Here is a 23,772-nt window from a genome sequence, read left to right as displayed (position 1 = left end):
TGAAAAGGATGTTGGAACCCAGTGGGAGTGTTGTGGTGAACGAATGGGAAGATTGTGGGCACTGAATGAGATGTGTGTGTGCTCAGACCTCAGTTGCATAGACTGCATGTGTGTATTCCAATGAGCACACATTTCTGTGAATTAGCAGCTCCACCATTTTGGTGACCGCAATCTCACTCTGTGAGAGTTCTGAATCTGCAGTTAACCACAGGGTGTGATGGGATACCATATCTGTATTGCGCAAGTAACACGTCCATTAAGGCATCAGCCTTAATGATCGGAATTTCATTGCTTTTCTAAGATTGAGTGTCAGAAATTCAATAGGTTTTGTGACATTTCAGATCATGTCTAAGAAGCCTTAATGGGACATGTGAAACCCTAAGGTTTTTTGTCTATGGAATGTGTGTTGATGTGTATATATCTAAAGCTAGCATATGGCGGCATTCCTTGCAAGAAAGGACGAGCCTGGTTCATTCTTTCTAGCATGGAATGCTGATGAATGTTGGTGTGTGTGTGTGTTTGTGTATATATATATATATATGTGTGTATACATATAGGTAGCCCAATGTCGGTGTATGTGTGTGTGTGTACGTGTGTGTGTATATATGGGTTATATATATATTACCCACATTCTGGTGGAATCGGCTCCCACCAAGGAGGCTGTGGTGAAACCTGTGCTTTCTGCATTAGCAGTGGAGATGTGGAATTCTAGGTTTTCACATTCGGTCGGGATGCCGGTAATGTAAGCGTCGGCATCCCAACTGCCGGGATGCCGAATGCATACCGTTTGGCCTACAGCACCCAATGGGAAACCTGGCTGCTGTGTAACCCACTGTGCCAGTGTTTCACTGGTGTCCATGAGACAGGTTTAGTCATACCTTTCAATAGTCCTGATATATGCGCCCCTTAAATGGGAGGGGCTACTTGGAAAGTAGGTGTGCTCAACAATAATGAGGTGGTTGAGCAAGAACAGGGCGGAGTTTGGACAGATTCAATTCAACGGTTGTAGGCGGAGTTTTATTTTGCATTGTAAAAGCAAAGACATATAATGAAAATGATATCACATTATGCCACTTAATCTCGAATAGCAGTTAAAAAAAATTTAATTCCACCGTAGTTTTCATTTAAACAGTAAAATAAATAACAAAAAGCACATTATACAGCATTTTTTTTTATGTGGCTGGGATTTGAAACTGACACATTTATGAGCTCGGTTACATAAAGTATTGATGCACAGCAATACCAAATAATTACTGTTTAAAAACAAGCCACAACATGAAAATATAATACAAAACTGTCAAGGAAATTGGTCTCCTGCTGGAAACTGCTACAAATTACCGGAACACACAGACTTTGTAAAAGTAAATGTTTAAACAAACCCAATATACTATTATTTGCCATGCAAATAAAAAATGACTAATCACAACTCTTCCCGAGGATCACAGCGTTATAAATGAGAGGTTTGGCTATAACACCCGGAGTATATGACAGCACAAGGCAATCTGTATACTGCGGAGCTACATATCCCAAATCCGCCCAGGCCAGCCACACTGTGGCTTGTATTCATCCAAAACTGAAGAGCCGCAGGTGCTTTAGCCCTGAGTACACTGATTATATGAGTACACAGTTATCATTTATTTACTCTGATTTTGCCTTATAAATGATTGCCCTTTTTAAACACCAAAATTGCAGAGTAAGAATAAAGTTGACTGGTATCTATTGACTACATGCAAAAGTAGTGAGTATTTACCCTGCATGCAAAAGCAACAAATGTATTGCGCTCATGGATAGTCAAAATAGAAATTTTTGTTTTGCTTTACTCTGAACTCTGAATCAGACAAAATGAGTGCTACTTGCAGGATCTCACCTCCTTCCCCTCCGCTTTACCTCGCATCCACCTCCCCTAAAATATAAGTTAATAAAGTAACATCTACCTGCAGTGTGGGAGGTGAGCACTGCAGTTGAGTCCATTCATCACTTGACTATCCATCGGTTTTTCGAAACCACCGATGATCGGCCAAGTTCTGTTGCAACTTTAAATCCATCTGACAAGGCTGCTGATCCCCGGCAGCGTTTATAAACCGTGGGTTAGTAAATCTCGCCCCTGATGATTTGTGTGGTCAGGTAAGATACTGTCCAGTCCCAGACCGCACTGCAATAAATGCTGAGACACATTTGCATACAACTTATTTCCAGATTGGACCAGAAATAAGAGTTTGGTATAGTTTTGGTGAAAAATTAAATATAATGAATATTAGTGCTCAGTGTCTGCTCAGAACTTCTAAAACTTTTGACTGAGAAATGTGTTTTAGATGTTTGAACTTCTTTTTATATAAAGGTGCATCTCAGAACACAATGGGCCTGATTCAGAGGCGCTCGTAAGCGACCGCTCGTCCGTTCCTACCGATGTTCGCACAACTGCGCATGCGTACGGATTTTAATACGCATGCGTGAACCAGTCAGTGATCGCTAAATAGCGAATGCCTGCTATTTTGAGTGACAGGAGGAGGCGTTTGTGGGTGGTAACAGGGGAAGGTGCTTGAAAACGGGGAGTGGAGATCCGAACGCAGGCGTGCCAAACGGGCATTTTAAGGGTGTGCATAATTAATAAAGCAGCGTCATCGACCACGTCACTTGGTTGTTTTATAGTCAGAACTGCTCGCATGATTGTGGTAGGAAAAACCAACCACAAGAATAGCGAGCAGTTCATACGCCGTCCGATGTACTCGATTAATCTAATAAATAGCGGACATGACGTATGATGCGAGCGGCCAGGGGGCGTTTTTTTCAAAATTACGTTCGCATGTTTTGTTCGCTCGTTCAGACATAGAGGCGAGAACAGACCGCAAAGAGCGAACGGTTCATTTAAATAGCCAGCCCCTTTTTCTGATTGAGCGAGCGCAAATAGCGTCCGGCTCTGAATCAGGCCCAATATTCCCTTATCAATGACAAGAGCCTCATATCACTACTCTGTGCTGCTGGGGACCCTGCTCCTTCCGCTATATAACTCTAAGCCTGTAACTTCCTGCTGCCTCCATTCCCCTCCTCACATCATGTCACTGCCCCTGTCACATGCAGCCCTGTCCTCTCTAACACATCACTCTTCTCCTGATATACTCTGTGCTGCTGGGGACCCTGCTCCTTCAACTATATAACTCAGTCTGTGACTTCCTGCTGCCTCCAATCCCCCCCCTCACATTATGTCACTGCTCCTGTCACATACAGCCCTGCCCTCACTAACACATCACTCATCTACTGATATACTCTGTGCTGCTGGGGATCCTGTTCCTTCCACTATATAACTCTCAATCTGTGGGTTCCTGCTGCCTCCAATCCCATCCTCACATCATGTCACTGCTCCTGCCACGTACAGCCCTGCCCTCACTAACACATCACTCATCTCCTGATATGCTCTGTGCTGCTGGGGACCCTGCTCCTCCCACTATATAACTCTCAGTCTGTGGTTTCCGGCTGCCTCCATTCCTCTCCTCACATCATGTCACTGCCCCTGTCACATACAGCACTGTTCTCTCTGACACATCACTCATCTCCTGATATGCTCTGTGCTGCTGGGGACCCTGCTCCTCCCACTATATAACTCTCAGTCTGTGGTTTCCGGCTGCCTCCATTCCCCTCCTCACATCATGTCACTGCTCCTGTCACATACAGCACTGTCCTCTCTGACACATCACTCATCTCCTGATATACTCTGTGCTGCTGGGGACCCTGCTCCTCCCACTATATAACTCTCAGTCTGTGGTTTCCGGCTGCCTCCATTCCCCTCCTCACATCATGTCACTGCTCCTGTCACATACAGCACTGTCCTCTCTGACACATCACTCATCTCCTGATATACTCTGTGCTGCTGGGGACCCTGCTCCTCCCACTATATAACTTTGTCTGTGGCTTCCTGCTGTCTCCATTCCCCTCCTCACATCATGTCACTGCTCCTGTCTAGAGTTGATGTCACGCAGTGCAGTAACTCATGGTTTCACTCTCTTTGTACCTCCTCCCCTATCAGACCATACAGAACCTCAGCACAGGGGGAAGAAGTCCTCCACAGGTGTAATTACACAGAACCAAACACATGTATGTACTTAGTATGTAGCTACATGTACACGCACAGAGATAACACTACGCCCATGACCCTTACCCTTCTTGCTGCAGGGCCAGAATGCGCTCAGGCTGTCCCCATTGCTGTCAGAGGCCGGAGAGTCGGGGTTGAAGGCTCCCAGAGCTATTCAATACACCGCGCAGCTAACCCCGACTAAGGATTTAATTCTCGCACCCTTCCGGGGATGCGAGCAGAATCTGACAAAAGTCCCGGGGCCAGGCTGTTTTCTGCCCATCGCGCTTGGAAAACAGCATCGTGCCGGGAAGTTAGGTTGGGGAATGCCCGTTCTCGCGCCTTAAACAGGGTGTTTAGTCGCGAGAACGGGCATTCTCCGACTAAACACGGCGCACAATTGAATAGCTCCGGGAGCTATCTCCCGACGCTATTTACATCGCTGGCAATTGAATCGAGCCCAATGTCTAGATAGACACCAGATGTTAGACAGTCAGTAGTTAGACAGGGAATAAAGTTAGACACAAACAAAACTCAGACACATTAAAGTTAGACATGTAATAAGTTCGACAGGGTCAAAAGTTCGACATACAAATAGTCGACAATTATTATTTTTTGTTTTTTTTTAGCCCTAATCTTCACCCTAACCCTCCCGTTGGTGCCTAACCCTAACAGTCTGGTTAAGTGCCTAACCCTAAACCTAACCCTAATAAAGGGAAAAAAAAAATGTGGTGACCATTTTTGTGTCGATCTCTTTCTTGTCGAACTTTTGACCCTGTCGATCTTTTGTACCTGTCAAACTTTTTACATATCTAACTTTAGTGTGTCTGACTTTTGTCTGTATCGAACTGTTATCCTTGTCTAACTATTAACTGTCTAACATCTATCTAGACATTGTCTAACTAATTACTGTCTGTCTATAGTCCGGAACCCGTGACCACATCCCATTAGAAAAAAATAAAACAAATAATATGTTTGCAGCTCGCTGTGAGCCCCCTCAGCCTGGCGCATAGCCAGTGTGGGGCGTGATCAGTGTGATCGCTCCCCCCACAGGCATAGGAGACAACCACTTAGCAGCTGCGAGCAGTCTCCCAGTGCAGTCCAGCACACGGCAGCGTGTAAGAGGGGGGGGGGGCGGACCCGGGCCCCTCCAGTAAGCCTGGGTAATTAGAATTAGTACCCGCTCCCCCCCCCTTCTCGGCGCCACTGGTCACATGCAGCCCTGTCTTCACTAAAGGGCCCCATACAAGCTGTGATATGCACCTAGTGATGCGATCCACTATCCCACGGCCGACATATCGCCCGATATGCTGCCCGCCTCCCCATAGATCTGCATGGGATCGTACATCGCTTCTCCAGATCACTTGAACAAGCGAAAAGATCTGGAGGAGCGACGGACGACCTCGCGGGAGCGTGCAGTGGCCGATATCATGCCCACACACACGGAACGATATAGCAGAGATATCATTCCAATCCGTCGGATCGGCCGTTATATCGCTCCGTGTGTTGGGGCCTTTACACAACTGCATTAGCGTACCGGTCACTGCCTCTTATGTGATCAGAGCATGTGTCTGCTGAAATATTCTGTGCTGCTGGGGATTATATATGTACCTTTGGCAAAAGGGGACCGTGCAGTGATGTAATGCTGTTTCTACGCCAATTGCATTTAGGAACCTTATCTCATTCCCTATTACAGATCGAATAGAAGACACCATAGCGCAGGTTTTCAGAAACTAATTTTGGAATCAATAATATTTTCTGTATTATGAACACTGAAAACTGAACTACACAACTAAAGCTAAACAAGCTGGGCTAAATAAAAATAGGGATAAAATGTTAGATGTCTACAAGTATAAATGTATATGTGTATATCACTGTACTTCCGGGTTTGGGCCCGGCGAAGTTACGACACAGCTGTGCTAGCAGCCAAAGAAAAATATAGGGACTGCTCCAGCTAGAGGGCCTGCAGCATATGTCAGAGATAGAAAAATACGTTGGGTACCACCAGAAAAAGACACAATTTTATATATGTATACTGCACTCTAGCCCAAAAAATGGTGCATACTCTCAGAAGTTTATTTGAAAGATGTATAAATATATGTAGATACACGATGTTGATCATATAGATATATGATGTTGACTCATTATGTGGTTTTATGTACTAGATTACATGGGGCCTGTAAGCTGATGATATTGTGCTGATGATCCTTGTGATGTTTTTAGTATAGACTGCTTTATCATGTCCGCAGCCATGTTTTGTTAATGTTGACGTGGTCTCCATGGCTACAGGGGACGGGTTGATGGCGTCATGATTAGGCGCCATCCTTCCGGACGCTGACGGATGCCGTGATGTTCACATGGTGGTGCTATTATGTAAGTGTTGTATATGTAATATTTACACCCTGATGATGGAGGAATAAAAAAATACTCTGAAACGTTGGAATATACCTGCGTCTTGTTGCCTTTTTCCACCATAGTGCCACCGTCTGTTAATATATATATATAATGTGTTCACTCTAGCTCCGGCGGCAAGCTGGTTGCCAGAGCTAGAGAGGGCACATCCGTGCGTGCACGCCCAAAAAGGGGGTGTGGCCATTGAAAAGGGGACGTGTCTATTAGACTCATGCCCTTTTTGTCACTCTTGGGGGCGTGCCGGGGACTTACGAACACGCCGGGCAGCCCCCAAGCGCTGCTGACACGGAGAATAGATGCCGGGGGCATGCGCCTGGCGTCTATTCTCCGGCGGTGACCGGGTCACCGCACATTTTCCCACCCGCGGGACACTGCACCCACAGACTGAGGACAGGGTGCTTTTTGCAGGGCACCGCGCCCCGCTTAAACAGCCTAGCGGGAACGCTATATATATATGTATATGTGTAAGTTCAAGCGATGCTGAGTTGTACGCTCTGCAGACGCATCTCCACTTGCAAGTGAACCGGATGCTACTGAATGCCGGGATATAAACTACATCCCGTCCAACCAAACACAGCATGGGAGGCAACCCTACGCGTTTCACCTGAAAGATAAAGCTCCTCTCCAATGCTGTTTGGAAATGTCTACAATGCTGTTTGGAAGACAAAAACTTTTTCAATATTTTAAAGGATAAAATGCGATGATGGGAACCACCCGCCCTTTCTTCTTGTATTCAGTTTGCTGTGATTTGGTCCGTTTCCTGCTGATTGGGGCTGCAAACGAGGAGATGCCATCTACATTAAGAATCATTTATAAACACACAGTGCCCATGGTGCATTGATATCCTGCTGACAACAGTACCATATTCAGCACCCAGAAAGGATGTGACCAACTGGAACGGTCACGCAGTATCGCCAAACGATTACAGAATGCATGGCATGGGGGTGTGTCCTAGTGTGGTCTAATGTGTCTGATTTCCCAGTTGGAAGTGTAACAATATTTGATGTATGATTATAAATTCTTGTAAATGATTTCTGTATTAAGTCTGAGTTTGACTGTCGTCTTTCTACTTTTCATTAGTGAAAATGGGGATATTATATGAAAATGAATGTAGTGGTAATACGCACTGCAGGCCTAGATAGATACGGGTTTAATAATTATTCGCTATATACTTTTTACAGAGGATACATTTGTTGCTTTTCATTTCTGAAAGCTTTTCTCATTGCCGAAGCTATCATACCTTACTCCCATATTTGCTATTAAAGTGTCTAATAGGATTCAATTTTTTTTTATTTTTTTCATCTAAGACATCCTGGCTGGTTCTTTAATTGTAATTGTTTATTACATTTTTCAAGAGCTGGCCTCTTAATCAGTAGGAATAAGAGTTCTCAGAGGAACTCATTTTAGTCGTTACAGTTTATAGAAACACTTTCTTTGCAATGAAATACCTGATTCATGGAGTGGAAAACAGATTTGCAATTTGCATTTTTCATTTAATATATCTTGAATGAACAACACTTCAGCAGACTATTTTTAAGAAACAATTCATCCGTTTTAAAAATTAATATTTCGCTTACAGCCTCATCAGGGCAGAGGAAGTCTTGTTATGTCAAAATGAGCAATGCCACGGCTTATTGTAACGTGACCGGCAACGGCTGAGGTTGTCATATTGTGGCTCTTCAGCTGGAACGTGGTAACCAAAGCTTACCTGCCTAGATGGAAGCTGCCGGTATAAATGGCAGCCACAAACAGGCTGCACTGGCTTCTTGGCTCAAGCACCATGTGCCAATATTATTGTCAGATAGCAAAAATAGACATATCATCCATTCATCAGTGCTCGGGTCAAGTGGCCTTATCACATGCTGAGTTTTATTACCTACAGGTGCTATCTCACTGGTATATATTATTTAGGCAATGTTGATGTTTATTCCCGGATGAAGCTTCACTGTCTATAATAAATGGTGATGAACCAGCACACTGGTCTCCCATTGGTTCTGATTTTTGCTGCTGAATCTTTATATCGAAGGAATAGTTTGTTTTCCAAGAGCGTAGACCACTGGCCTATATATTTGGTAATATGCTTAAGGTACGACTCCTTAGCTGCATTTAGCCTACAAAAGACGGCTAGAATTGGTTGTTAAGATTTCATTGTTCCCTATAAATTAAAAATATCTGGAAATTGTAAATTAGTTTTAAATGCAAACTTGGTAACCAAAAAAAAAACCACAGAATGAAATAAACAAAGGAAAAGACTGACTGATGTTCCTGACCGGCTCAGATCATGTACCCTAGTCATCTAGGTGCAAGAGCACGCTGATAGGCGAAATCTACTGTGCAGGATCACACTGGACAGCAGATTCTCAGTGTAGCTGGTCAGAGTGGGGCTCACATTATATATATATATAATAATTAGTGCTATCTTTCAGCAGGAACTCAGGGCTCGATTCGGACACTAAGAAGCGTTCGCTCGCAGCTGCCGATGGTTCGCAATGTGAGCATGCAGCGCACGTGCGCAAATCACTGCAAAAGATCGGGAAGCGTTCGCTCACCGAGCATTGACAGCCCACCAGAGCGAGTGACAGGAGAAGCCATTTGTGGGTGGTGACAGGCTGGCCACTAGAAACGGGGGAGTGTAGATGTGAACGCAGGCGTGCCTGACCGAAATGACGCCGTTTCAGAGGCGTGCCTAATTAACAGGCGGCGTCATAGTACAGGTCACCTGGTTGTATTTCACACTGAAGTGATCGCAGTGCATGAGGTAGGGTATAGTCTACCTCTAGCACTGCGTTCCATGGTACCCGATGTACCGATGGTTGCATACACTTCCTGGAGATGACGTGCGCATGTGGGCGTCTTAAGACAAGCTGGTGGGCGTCTGCATACACAAAGCGATCGCACGCCAAGACATAGTGGGCGTGCTTATGTCTTGCCGCGCGATCGCCTGCCTTGCCGTCACTTAGCCGAATTTGTATACGCTGGGAGCGAGCGTAAGTATCTAGCGAGAGGGTCTGAATCGAGCCCTCAGCTCCTGATCCTCTCATAAGCTATGACATAATGTCCCAGGCCAAAATGTATTTTCCATAAGACAAGTTCTATTTTAAGGGCCCTTTTGAGTGCCTTCTATTATAATTACTATATATACATGTGTGTATATAATATATATTAAGTATATATAATGTATTTAATTGTCTTTGTATAGCTCCACCCACAGTTCCTGAACCTATTTCAGCCCTGTGTGTGTGTATGTATGTATGTATGTGTGTGTATGTATATATGTGTATATATATATTTTTTTTTATTTTTTTTTAAACTGCACTCCAGCCCAAAAAATGGTGCATAAACACAAAACACTATTTGAAAGATATAATAAATATATATATATGCTGTGTAGGTTAATGAGCTCTACAGTTCTCTCCCTGCTATCTTGGGCTCTGATTTGCTCTTGTCTGCAAGTTCTCTCCATTTCCCAGTTTAAAGTGTGAATGTTAAATACAGAAAAAATTGCCTTGAAATGTTTCTTTATAGGGCTGATTGCTCACGTTTCAGACTGAAAAACATCAATGCTTATTTGTCAGAACAGATTCGCTTTACTGATAGCGCTGCCTGTGTGCAAAACCGGTAACTGTGAGAACAGCTTGTAAAGTCAGATGTGCCCGAGATTTGTGGCTGTCTATACCCAGTGCATTTAAAATGTCTCATCTAAGCTCCTTGCTGCAACATGTTAATTACTGTGCATACACTGAATTAGGAAGTCTTCTAGATGTGAACCGTTCAGTGTTTAATCTCTCGGGACTCGTTGCTTACAGAATAATTTAGCTCCCTGTGTGTTTTTGCCTCTTTTGTTCCTTAGAATAGATGATGCAGTATTTCAGATAAATCAGAATTACGCCATAAACCCGCAACATTTTTTACATCTACGACATTTTGGGAGAACCTGTTATCTACAGAAACCTAATTTTATTTTTTTTGGTATTACAGAAATCTTTTTTGATGCTACTCCTCGCCAGTATTCCAAAAAGCGTCTGGAGTCACCTACGAATGAACAGTATTGACATTGACCAAGTCGACATTCATCATGATTGAAATGTCGACATGATTAAAATGTCGACACTACGTCCCTGGTGGTGTAGTGGTGACCTGGTAAGGTGGCTCCGGAGGTGTCTTCCGGGTCCGGTAGTGATGCCAAGATGACTTCCGGCAGATCCAGTGGTGCTTCTGGCGATATGACTAATCCTGACACCTAATCCTCCCCTTAGTACCTAACCCTCTGCTGCTAATCCGTACAGAATGTCGACATTTCACATGTCAACATTTCAGTTGTTCAATGTTGACATTTCAACAATGTCGACATCTTAACTGTCAACATTGTATGGCGCACATTCAACTAGCCACTGTGCTTATTGGACGGGTAAAGCATCATTAAGCCCCTCACTGCAAAATGCTGCGATTCGTGGGTCAATCAGAAGGAGGCGGATCCAATATGCCACAATTCCATTAGAACTGCGTCATTTGGCTCCGCCCCTTCTGATTAACCCTTGAATTGCTGCAGTTTCACACTAGGGGAAAGGCCTATATATCTATACACACATAGGCCCTGATTCAGAGCCGGACACTCTGACCAGAGCGCTCGCTCTGAATCAGGGCCCACCTCCGTTAATATGGAGCGTACTCCTGGACGCTCGTATAGCTGTGGGTCACCACCCACAGCATATACGAGCGTGCAGGATGATGGTCGCGATGGTCTTGACCATCGCGACCATCGAAACTGCGAGCAAAAGCCTGCGGTTGAGTTTTACAACCGCAAGGCCAGGAGTGATTTTGGCTCTATCAGAGCCAAAATCACTCCCACTGACATCACTAGTGATGTTAGTGGGGCCGGCTTCAGAAGGTAGGCGTTCCCTTGGGAAAGCCTCCGTCTGGCAGGCACGCCCCCGGCACGCCCACCAAAGGGGGCGTGCTGTCAGTCAACATCGACAGCACGCCCCCTTTGATGAGACACTCCGTCGTGCGCATGCGCAGTGCAGACCATCGACCCACTTGCGAGCGGACAGCCGCTCGCGAGTGGGTCTGAATGAGGGCCATAGTATTGTGCATGTGTGTGTGTGTGTGTGTGTAAACCCCCCTATAAAAATCCTGCGTTTGCCCGATACTGCTGACGTCAGAGAAAAAAAAACTTTATTAACAGCACACAGTGACGTCCTCTGCCTTCACAGTCAGCCACCACAAGACGCACTACAGCCACAGGCGAGTAACCCTGCCGATATCTGTGAAAACGATAAGCCACAAAGGTAAGTTTTGCATTTCTCACTCCTGCATAGTCCAGTAATACTGTGGTGATAAAAACACGGCTAAATCACCTGCCAACCATTTACCCTAACTCTATCTTTCTCTCTCTGCTTTCCCAGGTTCTGGACTATATTTATCTGCATGTACTCTCTATCTACAGTGCCAGCTTTAAGTGTGATTGTTACATGCACTAGAAATTGCCTTGAAATGTTTCTTTATAGTACTACTCGCTGACGCATCGCACTGGAAAACATCAAGGTATATTTGTCACGACAGATCTGTGTTGCTGAGAGCAATGCAGATGGGTGAGAACATGCCAGTGCTCCTTAGTGTAGTGAAATGAGTGCATTATATGGCTATATTGTAATAGGCAAAACTATATATAAAAAAAAAACAATTGGTTAATTTCACCCAATTAGCATTGCGAGATTCAGTGTAACCGAGACGCGTTATCCGCTATTATATGCAGGATCCATGGAATCTATTCGTGCTGAAAGGTCGGGGAGATGTAAGACGGAGCATCGCGTCATTATTGTGACATGCCTGGATTTACTGTGCTCGGTGGGTAATCTGGGCTTCTGCACTGACTTGGAATGTTAAGTACAGAGGGCCTGATTCAGTAGCGATCATAGCTGCGATTTTGCACGGAACGCAGCTGTGAAAACATGCTAATGCCTGCCAAAGCTCAGCCGGCAGAAGACGCCCACTGCTGCCTTCTCACATGCGTACGATGTTGCTTACCTACATAAACATCGGTACGATTGACGCACATCGGCCAGTCATGCAGCAATTACACCAGGTCTGACCTGCCGCAGGCACTGCAAGTGGGCTCTCTAGCTGCGTATGCAATGGGCTCTCTAGCTGCGTATGCAATGGGCTCTCTAGCTGCGTATGCAATCGCAGTGGCTAATTTAAGCACGCCCAAGCAGCGGCGTTCAAACAGATAGACACGCCTGCGTTTTTCTGACCACACACACTTATCACATGATAAACATTTTTCCCAACATCCATTCCTGGTGCAAATTGTTGCATTTCCTTTTTATCAGTGAGTGACACTGATCGGTGTAGACACAAGTAACCACATTATACTAACTCTCATCTGTTACATGTTTCTTGCCGTTCCTTTATCTTTCTTCTACTCTCCTATTTCATTTTTTTCTTTTTAAATGGACTAAGCCACTATATTTTACTTAATGATTTCACTAAGGTTCTGCAGACTCAGTGAGTCCGTCATAGGGGTCAAGCACTGGATGACAATCCATCCCTTTAATTGCTTCTCGCTCAGCTTCAAATTAACAATAAGATCCAACGGTAATCTCCAAATGTAAATGGGAATGCGCACCGGAAACGTATGAGAAAGACCCTATTCCACTATTATCACTTAATGTATCTGAGTGTAGAGATAGCAGACAGCACAAGCTAACAGGTCCAGGCGCAAACACAGGACTTCTAGAGGGGGGTTTCCAAATGCTTGGTTTTAGAGCAAGTTTGGCCAATCCATGAAGAGGGCACAAGTAGAACTTAAATTGTAGTCTGTGTCATGCAAAGTCCAATGTACGTATAAATACTTCAGTCATACATTATACAGGGCCAGCAATCACAGTAATGGTGCATACACACGGTCAGACTTCTGGTCGATCAGATAACGATCGTTGTCTGATCATCCTGCATGTGCTGGATGTTCGATATCGAACATCCAGCACATGCACCAACCCCCCATCGACTATAACGACCCGCGATTAACGATCGCAGGTCCCTATAGTAACCAGGCTAACCTGGTGGATATCGAGCAGGTTGGCCTGCATGCACGGGCGATGGTTGATATCGATCATCCGTGCCCGCGCATCGACCATCGTTTGGTCGATTGAAGGGGCCAGAAACTGGTTGATTTGAACGATATTGTTATCATTCAAATCGATCAGGGAAATCTGACCGTCTATATGCACCTTAAGAGTACACAAATATGCTGCCACTTGGCATGCATAGCAGCTCCTTGTCACCCCATGGGTGTTGGGCACGGCCGCAGCTCTAGTAAAATCAAAAATCATATTATACAGTATATTACTGATATTATGATCTGCCAAGGATATTATACAGTATATTACTGCTATTATGATCTGCCAAGGAGGGGGGTCTCCGGGCAACTGGAACCCCCCCTCTGCGTTTGCCAATGGGGTGTACCATATGATGTCTCTTATGAGTACTGTGGACCTTATTCAGAGGCGGCCGTACAGTCTACGACCGCCTCGATGTTTTGCCAGTGCGCATGCGCACGAGGGAGCCGGCTCCCACGTGCGCATGCGTGAGACCCGCTACGACCGACAGCGCCGGTCGTAGCGGGTCTCTTTCCAAAGGGGGCGAGCTGTCGATGTTGATTGACAGCTCGCCCCGTTTGGAAGGCGGGCCGGGTGGGGGGTGGCAGCCCAAACGGAGGCGTTCCCATGGGAACGCCTGCCGTTTGGGGGAGGCCCTACTGACATCACTAGTGATGTCAGTGGAGAGCTTCCGGCTCTGACAGAGCCAGAAGCTCTCCGCGGCTTACGACAAGTGAGACCCTACCCTAGGGTCTCGTCGTAAGCCCCGATGGTCGCGATGGTCTCTGACCATCGCGACCATCACCCGAGCGGTCGTTAGAGCTGTGGGTGTTAGGCTGTGGGTTAACGACCGCAACAGAGGCGGGCGGTCAGGATGCAAGTGGCCGCCCAGTTTCTGAGCGACCGCTTGCATCCTCCGACCGCCTCTGAATGAGGCCCTGTATCTCAGAATTGACTTCAAGGGGCCTATTCATCATTAAATATTTGTGCCGTATTCCTCGAAAACAACCCATTTTCGGGGGATATCACAAAATATTTAGCATCCCCTGAATATACCACGATGGTTCCTCAATTTCCGAAGGCAGCCGCAGCCCCAATAGGTTTCTATGGGGCTTGCGATGCTGTCAGAATTACAGATACCCACTGTAGCCTATAGGATACACTTCACAAAATGTATCAGAGGAGGGTTCCCCCTGAACTCTCCCTGGAAATGGCCGCTGTACATGAGTGGTCAGTAGACCGCGCAGGAGTCCGATAGAGGAGTGAAGAGACCGCTGACGCGGTCACCTCACAGCGAGCACATCACACCGACAGGCTCCTTTCGGATACCCTGTCCCTGAATGTGCTATTTAATACATTCCGGCTGTATAACAGCATACTGTAATGCGATCGTGGGAGCTAATATCACACCCAAATCACATTTTTGATTATTGATAAATGGGCCCAGTATGAGCTGATAAAGGGCCTGATTCAGAGCCGCTCGTAAGCGGCCGCTCGTTTGCTCCGAGCGATGTTCGCACAACTGCGCATGCATATGGGTTGTAATACGCATGCGCGAACCAGTCATTGCGGTCGGAAATTGTGTGCTCGCAAAATAGCGAGTGCCTGCTAATTTGAATGACAGGATGAGGCGTTTGTGGGTGGTAACAGGGGAAGGTGCTTGAAAACGGGGAGTGGAGATCCGAACGCAGGCGTGCCAAACGGTCAAAACGGGCGTTTTAAGGGTGTGCATATTTAACAAAGCAGCGTCATCGACCACGTCACTTGGTTGTCTCTTAGCCTGAACTGTTCGCATGATTGCGGTAGGAAAATACAACCACAAGCACTGCGAGCAGTTCATACGCCTTTCGATGTACTCGATTAATCAAATAAATAACGGAGATGACGTAGGATGCGAGCGTCCAGGGGGCGTCTTTACAAAATAGCGAGCGCATGTTTCGTTCGCTCGTTCAGACATAGAGGCGTCAACAGACCGCAAAGAGCGAGCGCTCTATTTAAATATCCGGCCCCTTTTTCTGAACGAGCGAGCGCAAATAGCGTCCGGCTCTGAATCAGGCCCAAAGTACATGTAACTAGCTCCCAATTCCTGTGTTGCTTTTTCGAGCAGAAACGCTTTATAACTCATAAAACGGCCCACGTCAACTTTTCGTTGACTGGACGATCTATCAATGGTTCTTGATAACAGTCTGAAAAAAAAAAAACTAAAAGAGAAATAAAGTTACTGAGTTTTGTTACATTCCTCCTATTCTCTAAAGAATGCAAATTCCTACAGTGTAAGGTAATACCTGGGCCTGTGACCTTATATAACTGCTTGTCCTAAACATTCCCTCAATGACACTGATTCCGGAAAGTGCTTCAGTGGCGAATACTTATACAATGATATATATTGAAGGTTCATTTGCAGTGTTGCTTAGAGAATTTAGCCTTGTTATTTTTATATCCACCTTTATTTTCTGACCCTCGATGACCATTCAACAGAATTAGCAAATCCTGGCAGCATCACTGGCACTAAATACTGTATAGAGTTCTCAGGAATATCACCTTTCAATAATAAATGTACTATGTATGGATTGGACTGCAGAATCTTTAAACAGTTCCAGATTTGTATGCGCCATTATCGCCTGGACGGCGGCTTGCCACGCGCCACCTCCCTTGGAACATTAAGTTATACCCTAGATAACAGCCACTATAATATTTTGTTGCTGTCACAGGTGAAGCCATGGCCCCCCCCGGTGATAAACTGTTACAAGCCTTTCTCCTTACGCATTGTTGCCAAGTGCAGATGTGCCAGCTTTGAGCACTCACTGGTCAGCATTTTTATCCTATAATGTATGCTACAAGATGACAGCTCATTAAATCCCCCGAGACGTCACTTCAGGAGTCGCGCAGTAAATTTGCTGTGAAGTGACAGATATCCCAGTGGTGTTCCCATTAATCTAACTGATACATATTAATGCATACCAATCTTATTCATACCAAACTGATACCATTTACGTGTGTTCAATGGCAATTATTATTATTATTATTATTATTTATTATTAGCTTTTATTTATATGGCGCCATAAGGGGTCCACAGCGCCTTATAGAGTGCGTAAACAGAAACATTAAGAACAAAGCAAGAACAAGGTGATTTACATTACAAAACACTGCAGGACATGGATGTGGTTTATAAACATTTCTGCAGCAGCAGTCGCAGTACCAAAAATAATTATAAAGTTGTCCTGGAAGATAAGATAGTAGTACTACGAGAACATTATAGCATACTTACTGACTTTTAGCCTACCAGGTCGGTCCTCTCCTCACAGCAGGTGGGCGGTGCCGGGTGGGGGGGGGTGTGGCGGCTCAATCGTGGCCCCACCTCCCGCTGTACAGAGCCGATATTACAGGCGCTGCAAAACGGGGGGCAGGGCACGCTGACGCGATTCAGAGCGAATCGCGTCATCGCCCTACCGGACCGTCCACTTTTGCTCAGTAAGTGGGCGGCCACTGGGAGGGGGGGGGGGTTTGGTACCATAGACTTGCGTAGCCTTCCGGGTGGTCAGGAGCGACACCCGATTTTCGCTATGCGTTATAGAGCGTGTGAAAGAAAGAGAGAGAGAGAGAGAAGTCACACATAAATAATATAAACACCTTATTTGTACAACACACCTTGATTTGAAAGTAAACCCAATAAACAAAGTGATAAATAATAATTTCCCATAATTTCATTATGCACTATCATCTTATGGATGTACTTCTTACCCCCTAACCTGAGCCCTGGAAGCCAGACCAGGTAATCACAGACGGTGTAATGGTTAGCATTACTGCCTCGCAGCACTCAGCTTGTGGGTTCGATACCCTACAACGGCCCTAACTGTGTGGAGTTTGTATATTCTCCCTGTGCTTGCGTGGGTTTCCTCCGGGTGCTCCGGTTTCCTCCCACACTCCAAAAATATACTGACTGATAGATTAATTGGCTCCCAACAAAAATGAACCCTAGTGTGTATGTTGTATGGAATATAGATTGTAAGCTCCATTGGGGCAGAGACTGATGTGAATGGGCAAATATTCTATTTAAAGCGCTGCGGAATATGTGTGCGCTATATAATTTACCTGGTAATAAATAAATAATCTGTCTATACTGAGTGCTACAATGTGCCGTCATTTTTCCAGGAACTTCTCTGATGCAGAATCAGCAGAAAAGTAAAGTTGACCATCCTCAAATGACAATGAAGGAATGGGCGTGTGAGCAAACGGACTAATCACAAACTGCAATCATCGACCTGCTCCCCTGCCCACTATTCGCGACGTCACATGTTCTGGGGTTGGTGGGGGCTGTCATGGGGAGCGGAAGTGCTCTGCTTCCACCCTGCATATGTGCAGAAAAATGTGCATCGCAACCGATATACATTAGTTATAATGGCTGCACGCCCCCACCTTATAAGTGCCGTCCATCTGACTATGAAAAATGTGCATATCCTTTAAATAAAGGATATTTTACACATACTAGACTTGTGTGTGTAAACCCCAAATCCCTGTTGTTGCTACACGTGTGAATGAGCACTGATCAATGCCTCCAGCTCAGAGGAACGCTTGGAGAAAAGGCCCTGACATATTCCAAGTGAATACAGATTAAAGATCTTTACCTGCCGGACACACTGATTGGATCTCTGAGCTGGCTGGAGCCACTTGCACAGAACTGAAGTAATATTAGTCACAGAACAGTAATATTAGTCACAGAACAGTAATATTAGTCACAGAACAGTAATATTAGTCCTGACCCGGGTAGCCCACCATTGGCAGAACATACTGCCCTGTATGTATCATGCCCCTATGACTATGCAGATTTAGAGGAAGCAGGGAATGTAGCGATGATTCCTACAAAATTATTTTATTCGGAGAACACAATTAAGGGCTATTGGAAAAGATATGGAGATATTACATTTTAGCAGACGTATCTCTATTTTTTTAATACATCTCTTTTTAATGCATGTCACAATCCATGAAGCTTTGCATATACTGTATATTTGACACAATATGAATCAAACTCTTCTAAATTAAACTAGTCAGAAATTCCCGTTCAGTGGCCATTTGTGGAACGCTCCCACTAGCCAGACGTCAGCCCCAGCCTCACTGGATGATCTCGCACAATAATTCAGTCACAAATATTTAAAGATCTCAGCAAACCGCATTGTGAAACTAAAGATCTATGGCTTAAAGCAGCTGCAATAAATCTCAGTACAACTAGATGTTTGTGTTAGCACCGAGGCCTCGATTTACAATTCAGTCCACATCTGGGAATAAAAAAAAAAATATATATCCCAAAACTGCTGTATTTCACAATCACAGACCGCGGAGAAGTTGAATGATATCTCGGGTACCATCGCGCATGACAATCTGCGGCAATATGGTTTTATGCGCTGAGTTGCTCGGCCTGTGCATTTTGCAAAATCGCACAAATGCTAAACTATAATTTAGGCCAGGAAAATGCATTTACCTAGCACAGTCATGCTGTCCAGTGTGCATTAATCTTGTTCCTGCATTTCACCAGCGGTGTGAAATCTCATCGAGCTGAGACTATTGTCAGTGCAAAATGCTTATAATACACAGGAATATCTAGAATGATGTTGGGAAGGAAAACTAGGAAGATTTTTGGTAAAGAGCATCCTGGAGGCTGGATGAGGCTCTCCTGAAAATAATCACAAGCAAATCTCACCGTGGATTTGTTTACAAGCTTCATGACTAAATCAAATGGTTTTACACTTAAGTTCTCTGTGCCATGCATGGAAAGTGAATTCTATTTTGCAGTATCAAACAGGGTAAACTCAGAATATTCGCTGCCGACTGAGCGGAGCTTTATGTAATATAGTGTCAAAGATAAGGTTCAGCTGTTTGCTAAATTATCCCGGGCAAAGAGATAAAAAAAACAAGGAAAACACATAATTATACTACAGGTCACAGCACAAGAGATCAAACTGATCTGGATTCAGTGTATGGCTGCATTTCGGATCTAAAGGACTGCACATTAGATAAATCCAGTCTCCATCCTCTCCAGCCTGCATCCCGATTCCTTGGTTTATCTCTGCAAAATCAATCCTCACTTTTACAGACCCTGATTCCTAATACCAAAACCCTCATAAAGAGTTAACCCATTATGTGATACGTACTGAGCGACAGGCACCTTACAGTCCAAGGACTTAAGGCTGCTGTGTAACCCAAAGGGTTATATTTCCTGTGCTCCGAATGTAAGGATCAATCACCCTTAAAGTCAGGTTTTAATATAATATCTAAAGAAAACTGGTAAATAATTTGAATATCTCCAATCGCCTAGGCATATTTATTTAGTGGCGTGCTAATCACCTTAAATAAGACAAAACAAACCCCAACCTACGTCCCAATGGAAAGCAGCATTGTAATTACATTTACATCGCTTGTGGCGAAAAAGCGTACAGATCAAAGTAGCCGCGAGGATGGATAAACACATTTGTGTCTGTTGTTATGAGAAGTGAAAGGATAACGCTGTAACATGGAGGAGAAATGGGATCAGGGAATACAAAGGTATCACTGATAATTCCAAGTATTCATGCTGGAAAGTTGGGAGGGGGGCAGCGACAGTCATCTGTAAGCAGGAATGGGCAGCACAGAGGCTTTCAGCTCTAAAACAGCTTCCCAGCACCATATGTGAACACCATTCATTAAGATAAGACATCAGAAAGGTTTAGCCTATAATCTCCGTCTAGTAATGACTCAAAGTAGGGTGAGGGCTGTCTTAGCACAGACAGAAAACAACATATTTAAGGATGTATTCAATGTTCAAATGCAATCTTTTAGTAACAAGAAAAGCATTATATATATATATATATATATATACTCAATTACAGTATAAATATATCGATATAGAGCTTATTTCCTTCTATATGAACCATCCAGTGGAATCTTGATACATACTGTATCCTTGACCTGAATGAATTCTACATTTTAGTTACAGTGAGATGATCGGTTGAGTAAACACACAGAGCCGGGCTGTTGACATATTATTAATGTATGTATGAAATGGTTGCAATAGGTTATGGAAATTAACATGTAACAATAAAATAGTTTAACCCAACCAGTGCTTGCCAGTCAGCAGTGTTCTGTATATACATGCTGTATAGAGACAGTATACTATTATGTTTTTATGAAGTGTTATTATTAAATAGAAGACAGGGAGACTAGTGAATGCTCCCACTACCTGGGCTAACGGATAGAGGTATAATCTCGTCAGCACTGTTAAATCCAGCAAGCTAATGATCTTAGTATTACAGAAGGTTGTCTCATTAGGAAGATGCAAAGACCAGCTCAGAATAAGAAGGTTTCGCTACAATTAGCAGACAGCAGCAAGTTTGAGTGTAGCTTGCACGATCGACGGTGATGGTTTCTGCTACGACAGTGACAAGACAATCACAATATAAAAGTCTGTTAAACACTCTAATTTAACAGTCTACTCTAATACAACATGGGAATGTCCTAGCCACTGCAACACTGACTGATTCAGCAGCTAAGGGCACAACAGTTGTGTATTAGAATTCTCTTTACATGGATGAAGAGCCTGGTGATATGTGCCAGAAAGGGGAGAGGGTCTCTGGCTGACCAATGGCTGCAAAAGCACAAAGCATCTTTACAACTACATTGTATGAGAAAGTGTCGTTTGGGGGGGGGGGGGGCTTTGAGGTGCAATGAGAGTGTGGGCTGTAGGGAAAAACTAACACACAAATGATGTGCACTGGAAGGTGTTGCTGTTGTGTCATCGATCGTTTAACCCTATTGAGTAACAGGTATACAAGCAACGCAAACAACATACTGCATGGGGATAGGAAGTCTTTACCCCTTGCAATGCAATCATTAACCTTTGCAATGCAGCCATTAACCCTTACAATGCTATCATCAACCTTCGTAATGCAGCCATTAACCCTTGCAATGCAATCATTAACCTTTGCAATGCAGCCATTAACCCTAACAGTGCACTCATTAACCTTCGCAATGCAGCAATTAACCCTTACAATGCAATCATTAACCTTCGCAGTGCAGCCATTAACCCTTGAAATGCAGCCATTAACCATTGCAAAGTACAGTCATTAACCCATGCAATCGTAGTTATTAACCCAGGGGTAGCAATGGACCAGCCGTGCATAATAAGCAGTGTACGCTGAGACATCCTCAGTGAAGCCTGGGGCAGCAAAGTTAACCCCTTTTCTCTGCAAATCTGAAGTATGTACAGTATGCCCTCATTACGCTGGGTATTAGTTACACAACTTACACTCTCTGAGCTTTTCCCTTCCACACAGCTCCCCCTACCAGCATGCACAGACATGGCCATACACCTGAGGCATCCACTGGCTCTCACACCAGACAAATAACAGTAGTAATAGGGGTAGTAGTGGTAATAGTGGGGGTGGTAATACGGGTAGTGGGGACAGTAGTGGTAATGGTGGTGGTGGTAGTAGTGGGATTGGTGGGGGTTGTAGTGGGGGTAGTGGAGATATTAGTGGTAGGGGTAGTGATGGTAGTAATGGTGGGGTTATTAGTGATGGTAGTGGTAGGGGTAAGTAGTGGTAAGGGTGGGGGTAGTAGTGTTAGTAGTAGTGATAATGGTGGGGGTAGAAGTGATGGTAGTAGTGGTAATAGCGGTGGTAGTAGTGGTAAGGGTGGGGGTAGTAGTGGTAATGGTGGGGATAGTAGTAGTGATAAAGGTGGGGGGTAGAAGTGATGGTAGTGGTGGGGGTAGTAGTGGTAATGGTGGGGGTAGTAGTGGTAAGGGTGGGGGTAGTAGTAGTGATAATGGTGGGGGTAGAAGTGATGGTAGTGGTGGGGTAGTAGTGGTAAGGGTGGGGGTAGTAGTAGTGATAATGGTGGGGGGTAGAAGTGATGGTAGTGGTGGGGGCAGTAGTGGTAATGGTGAGGGTAGTAGTACAGTGAAGGACCAGTTACAGAGATGGAAGTACAGAGCATCGCACCCCAGGCTGGGGGCACACAGAGCATCACTCCAAGGGCTGGGGGAGGGCAACACAGATCATCACACCCCAGGTAGGGGGGGAGGGCAGGACAGAGCATCACACCCCAGTCTGAGGGGGCACAGATGATCACACCTCAATAGGATGTGGGGGGCACACAGAGCATCACACCCCAGTCTGTGAGGGCACAGTGCATCACACCCCAGTCTGACGGGGCAGCACAGAGTATCACACCCCAGACTGGGGGCAACACAGAGCATAACTGCCCGGACTGGGAGCAGCACAGAGCATTACCCCCCGGAATGGGGGCAGCACACATAGCAGCACAGCCTCCTACCTCAGCATAGCCGTCTCTCCTTGCCTGACGACGACCAGGTTGACGTCCGCTGGCCGTGGGTAGTCCATGCTGTGCCCGGCGGGCAGGCAGGAGGGCAGCAGGCAGCAGACGCTGAGGAGGACGGCGGCCAGCCACTGGTTCGTGCAGCAAGCGGCTCCCTGCACCAACATCATCATGTCCATCACTGCCGGGGCTGCCCCTGTCAGCCCGGGATCCCTGGCAGCGGCGGCGGCGGCGGCGGCGGAGCGGGAGGAGGATCAGGAGGAGGAGGAGGAGGATCGGTGCTGCTGCTGCTGGTGCTGGAGAATGAGCGGCTGCGGCAGCGCACGGCCCCCAGGCTCTCAGCCGGTTGCCATGCGGCCGTTTCCTTAGCAACCGCAGCCGGGGAGTAACTGCTGGTGATGGAGCAGAGAGAGAGGGAGAGAGTGCAGCAGCCTCACTCACACTCACACCGGGCACTCCCCCCTACTTACACACACTCCCCCCTCCTCTCTCATGTCATACTCTGCAGCCCAGCACTGGGAGGGTTAACTGAGGGCTGCTGCAGTCAGGGGTATTTACTGACAGGACAGGGAGGCAACTTTTAATTAGTGAGAGTTGGTGACGTTTTAACAGGGGGAACCTGTACTCCTTCTCCCCTCTCCATATACTACCCCTATTCCCCCTCCTCCCTCCCTCTCTCTCTCTCTCTCCTTATCTCTTACTCTCTATTTCTTTCTGTGCCTTTTTCTTTCTTTCTTTCTTTCTTTCTTTCTTTCTTTCTTTCTTTCTTTCTTTCTTTCTTTCTTTCTTTCTCTCTCTCTCTCTCTCTCTCTCTCTGTCCCTCTCTCCCCTCTCTCTCTGTCTGCCTATTCTCTCTCTCCCTCTTTCTTTCACTCACTATCTCCC

General features: G+C 45.4%; 1 protein-coding gene across 2 annotated transcripts in view; it reads right to left on the bottom strand.

Annotated features, from left to right (window-relative positions):
• The window catches only part of NEGR1 (neuronal growth regulator 1), a 693,794-nt gene extending 670,296 nt beyond the window's left edge, over positions 1 to 23,498 (bottom strand). For both annotated transcript variants that reach the window (XM_088470777.1, XM_088470776.1), the window contains exon 1: positions 22,885 to 23,498. In XM_088470777.1, coding sequence (XP_088326903.1) covers positions 22,885 to 23,066 — 182 coding nt within the window. In that variant the 5' untranslated portion in view covers positions 23,067 to 23,498. The remainder of the gene's footprint in view (positions 1 to 22,884) is intronic.
• Between the last annotated feature and the right edge of the window lie 274 nt (positions 23,499 to 23,772).

Source organism: Taudactylus pleione, unplaced genomic scaffold, assembly GCF_031769625.1.
Source record: "Taudactylus pleione unplaced genomic scaffold, aTauple2 ptg000103l, whole genome shotgun sequence".
Lineage (NCBI taxonomy): Eukaryota > Metazoa > Chordata > Amphibia > Anura > Myobatrachidae > Taudactylus > Taudactylus pleione.
This window is presented reverse-complemented; position numbering and strand designations above follow the sequence as displayed.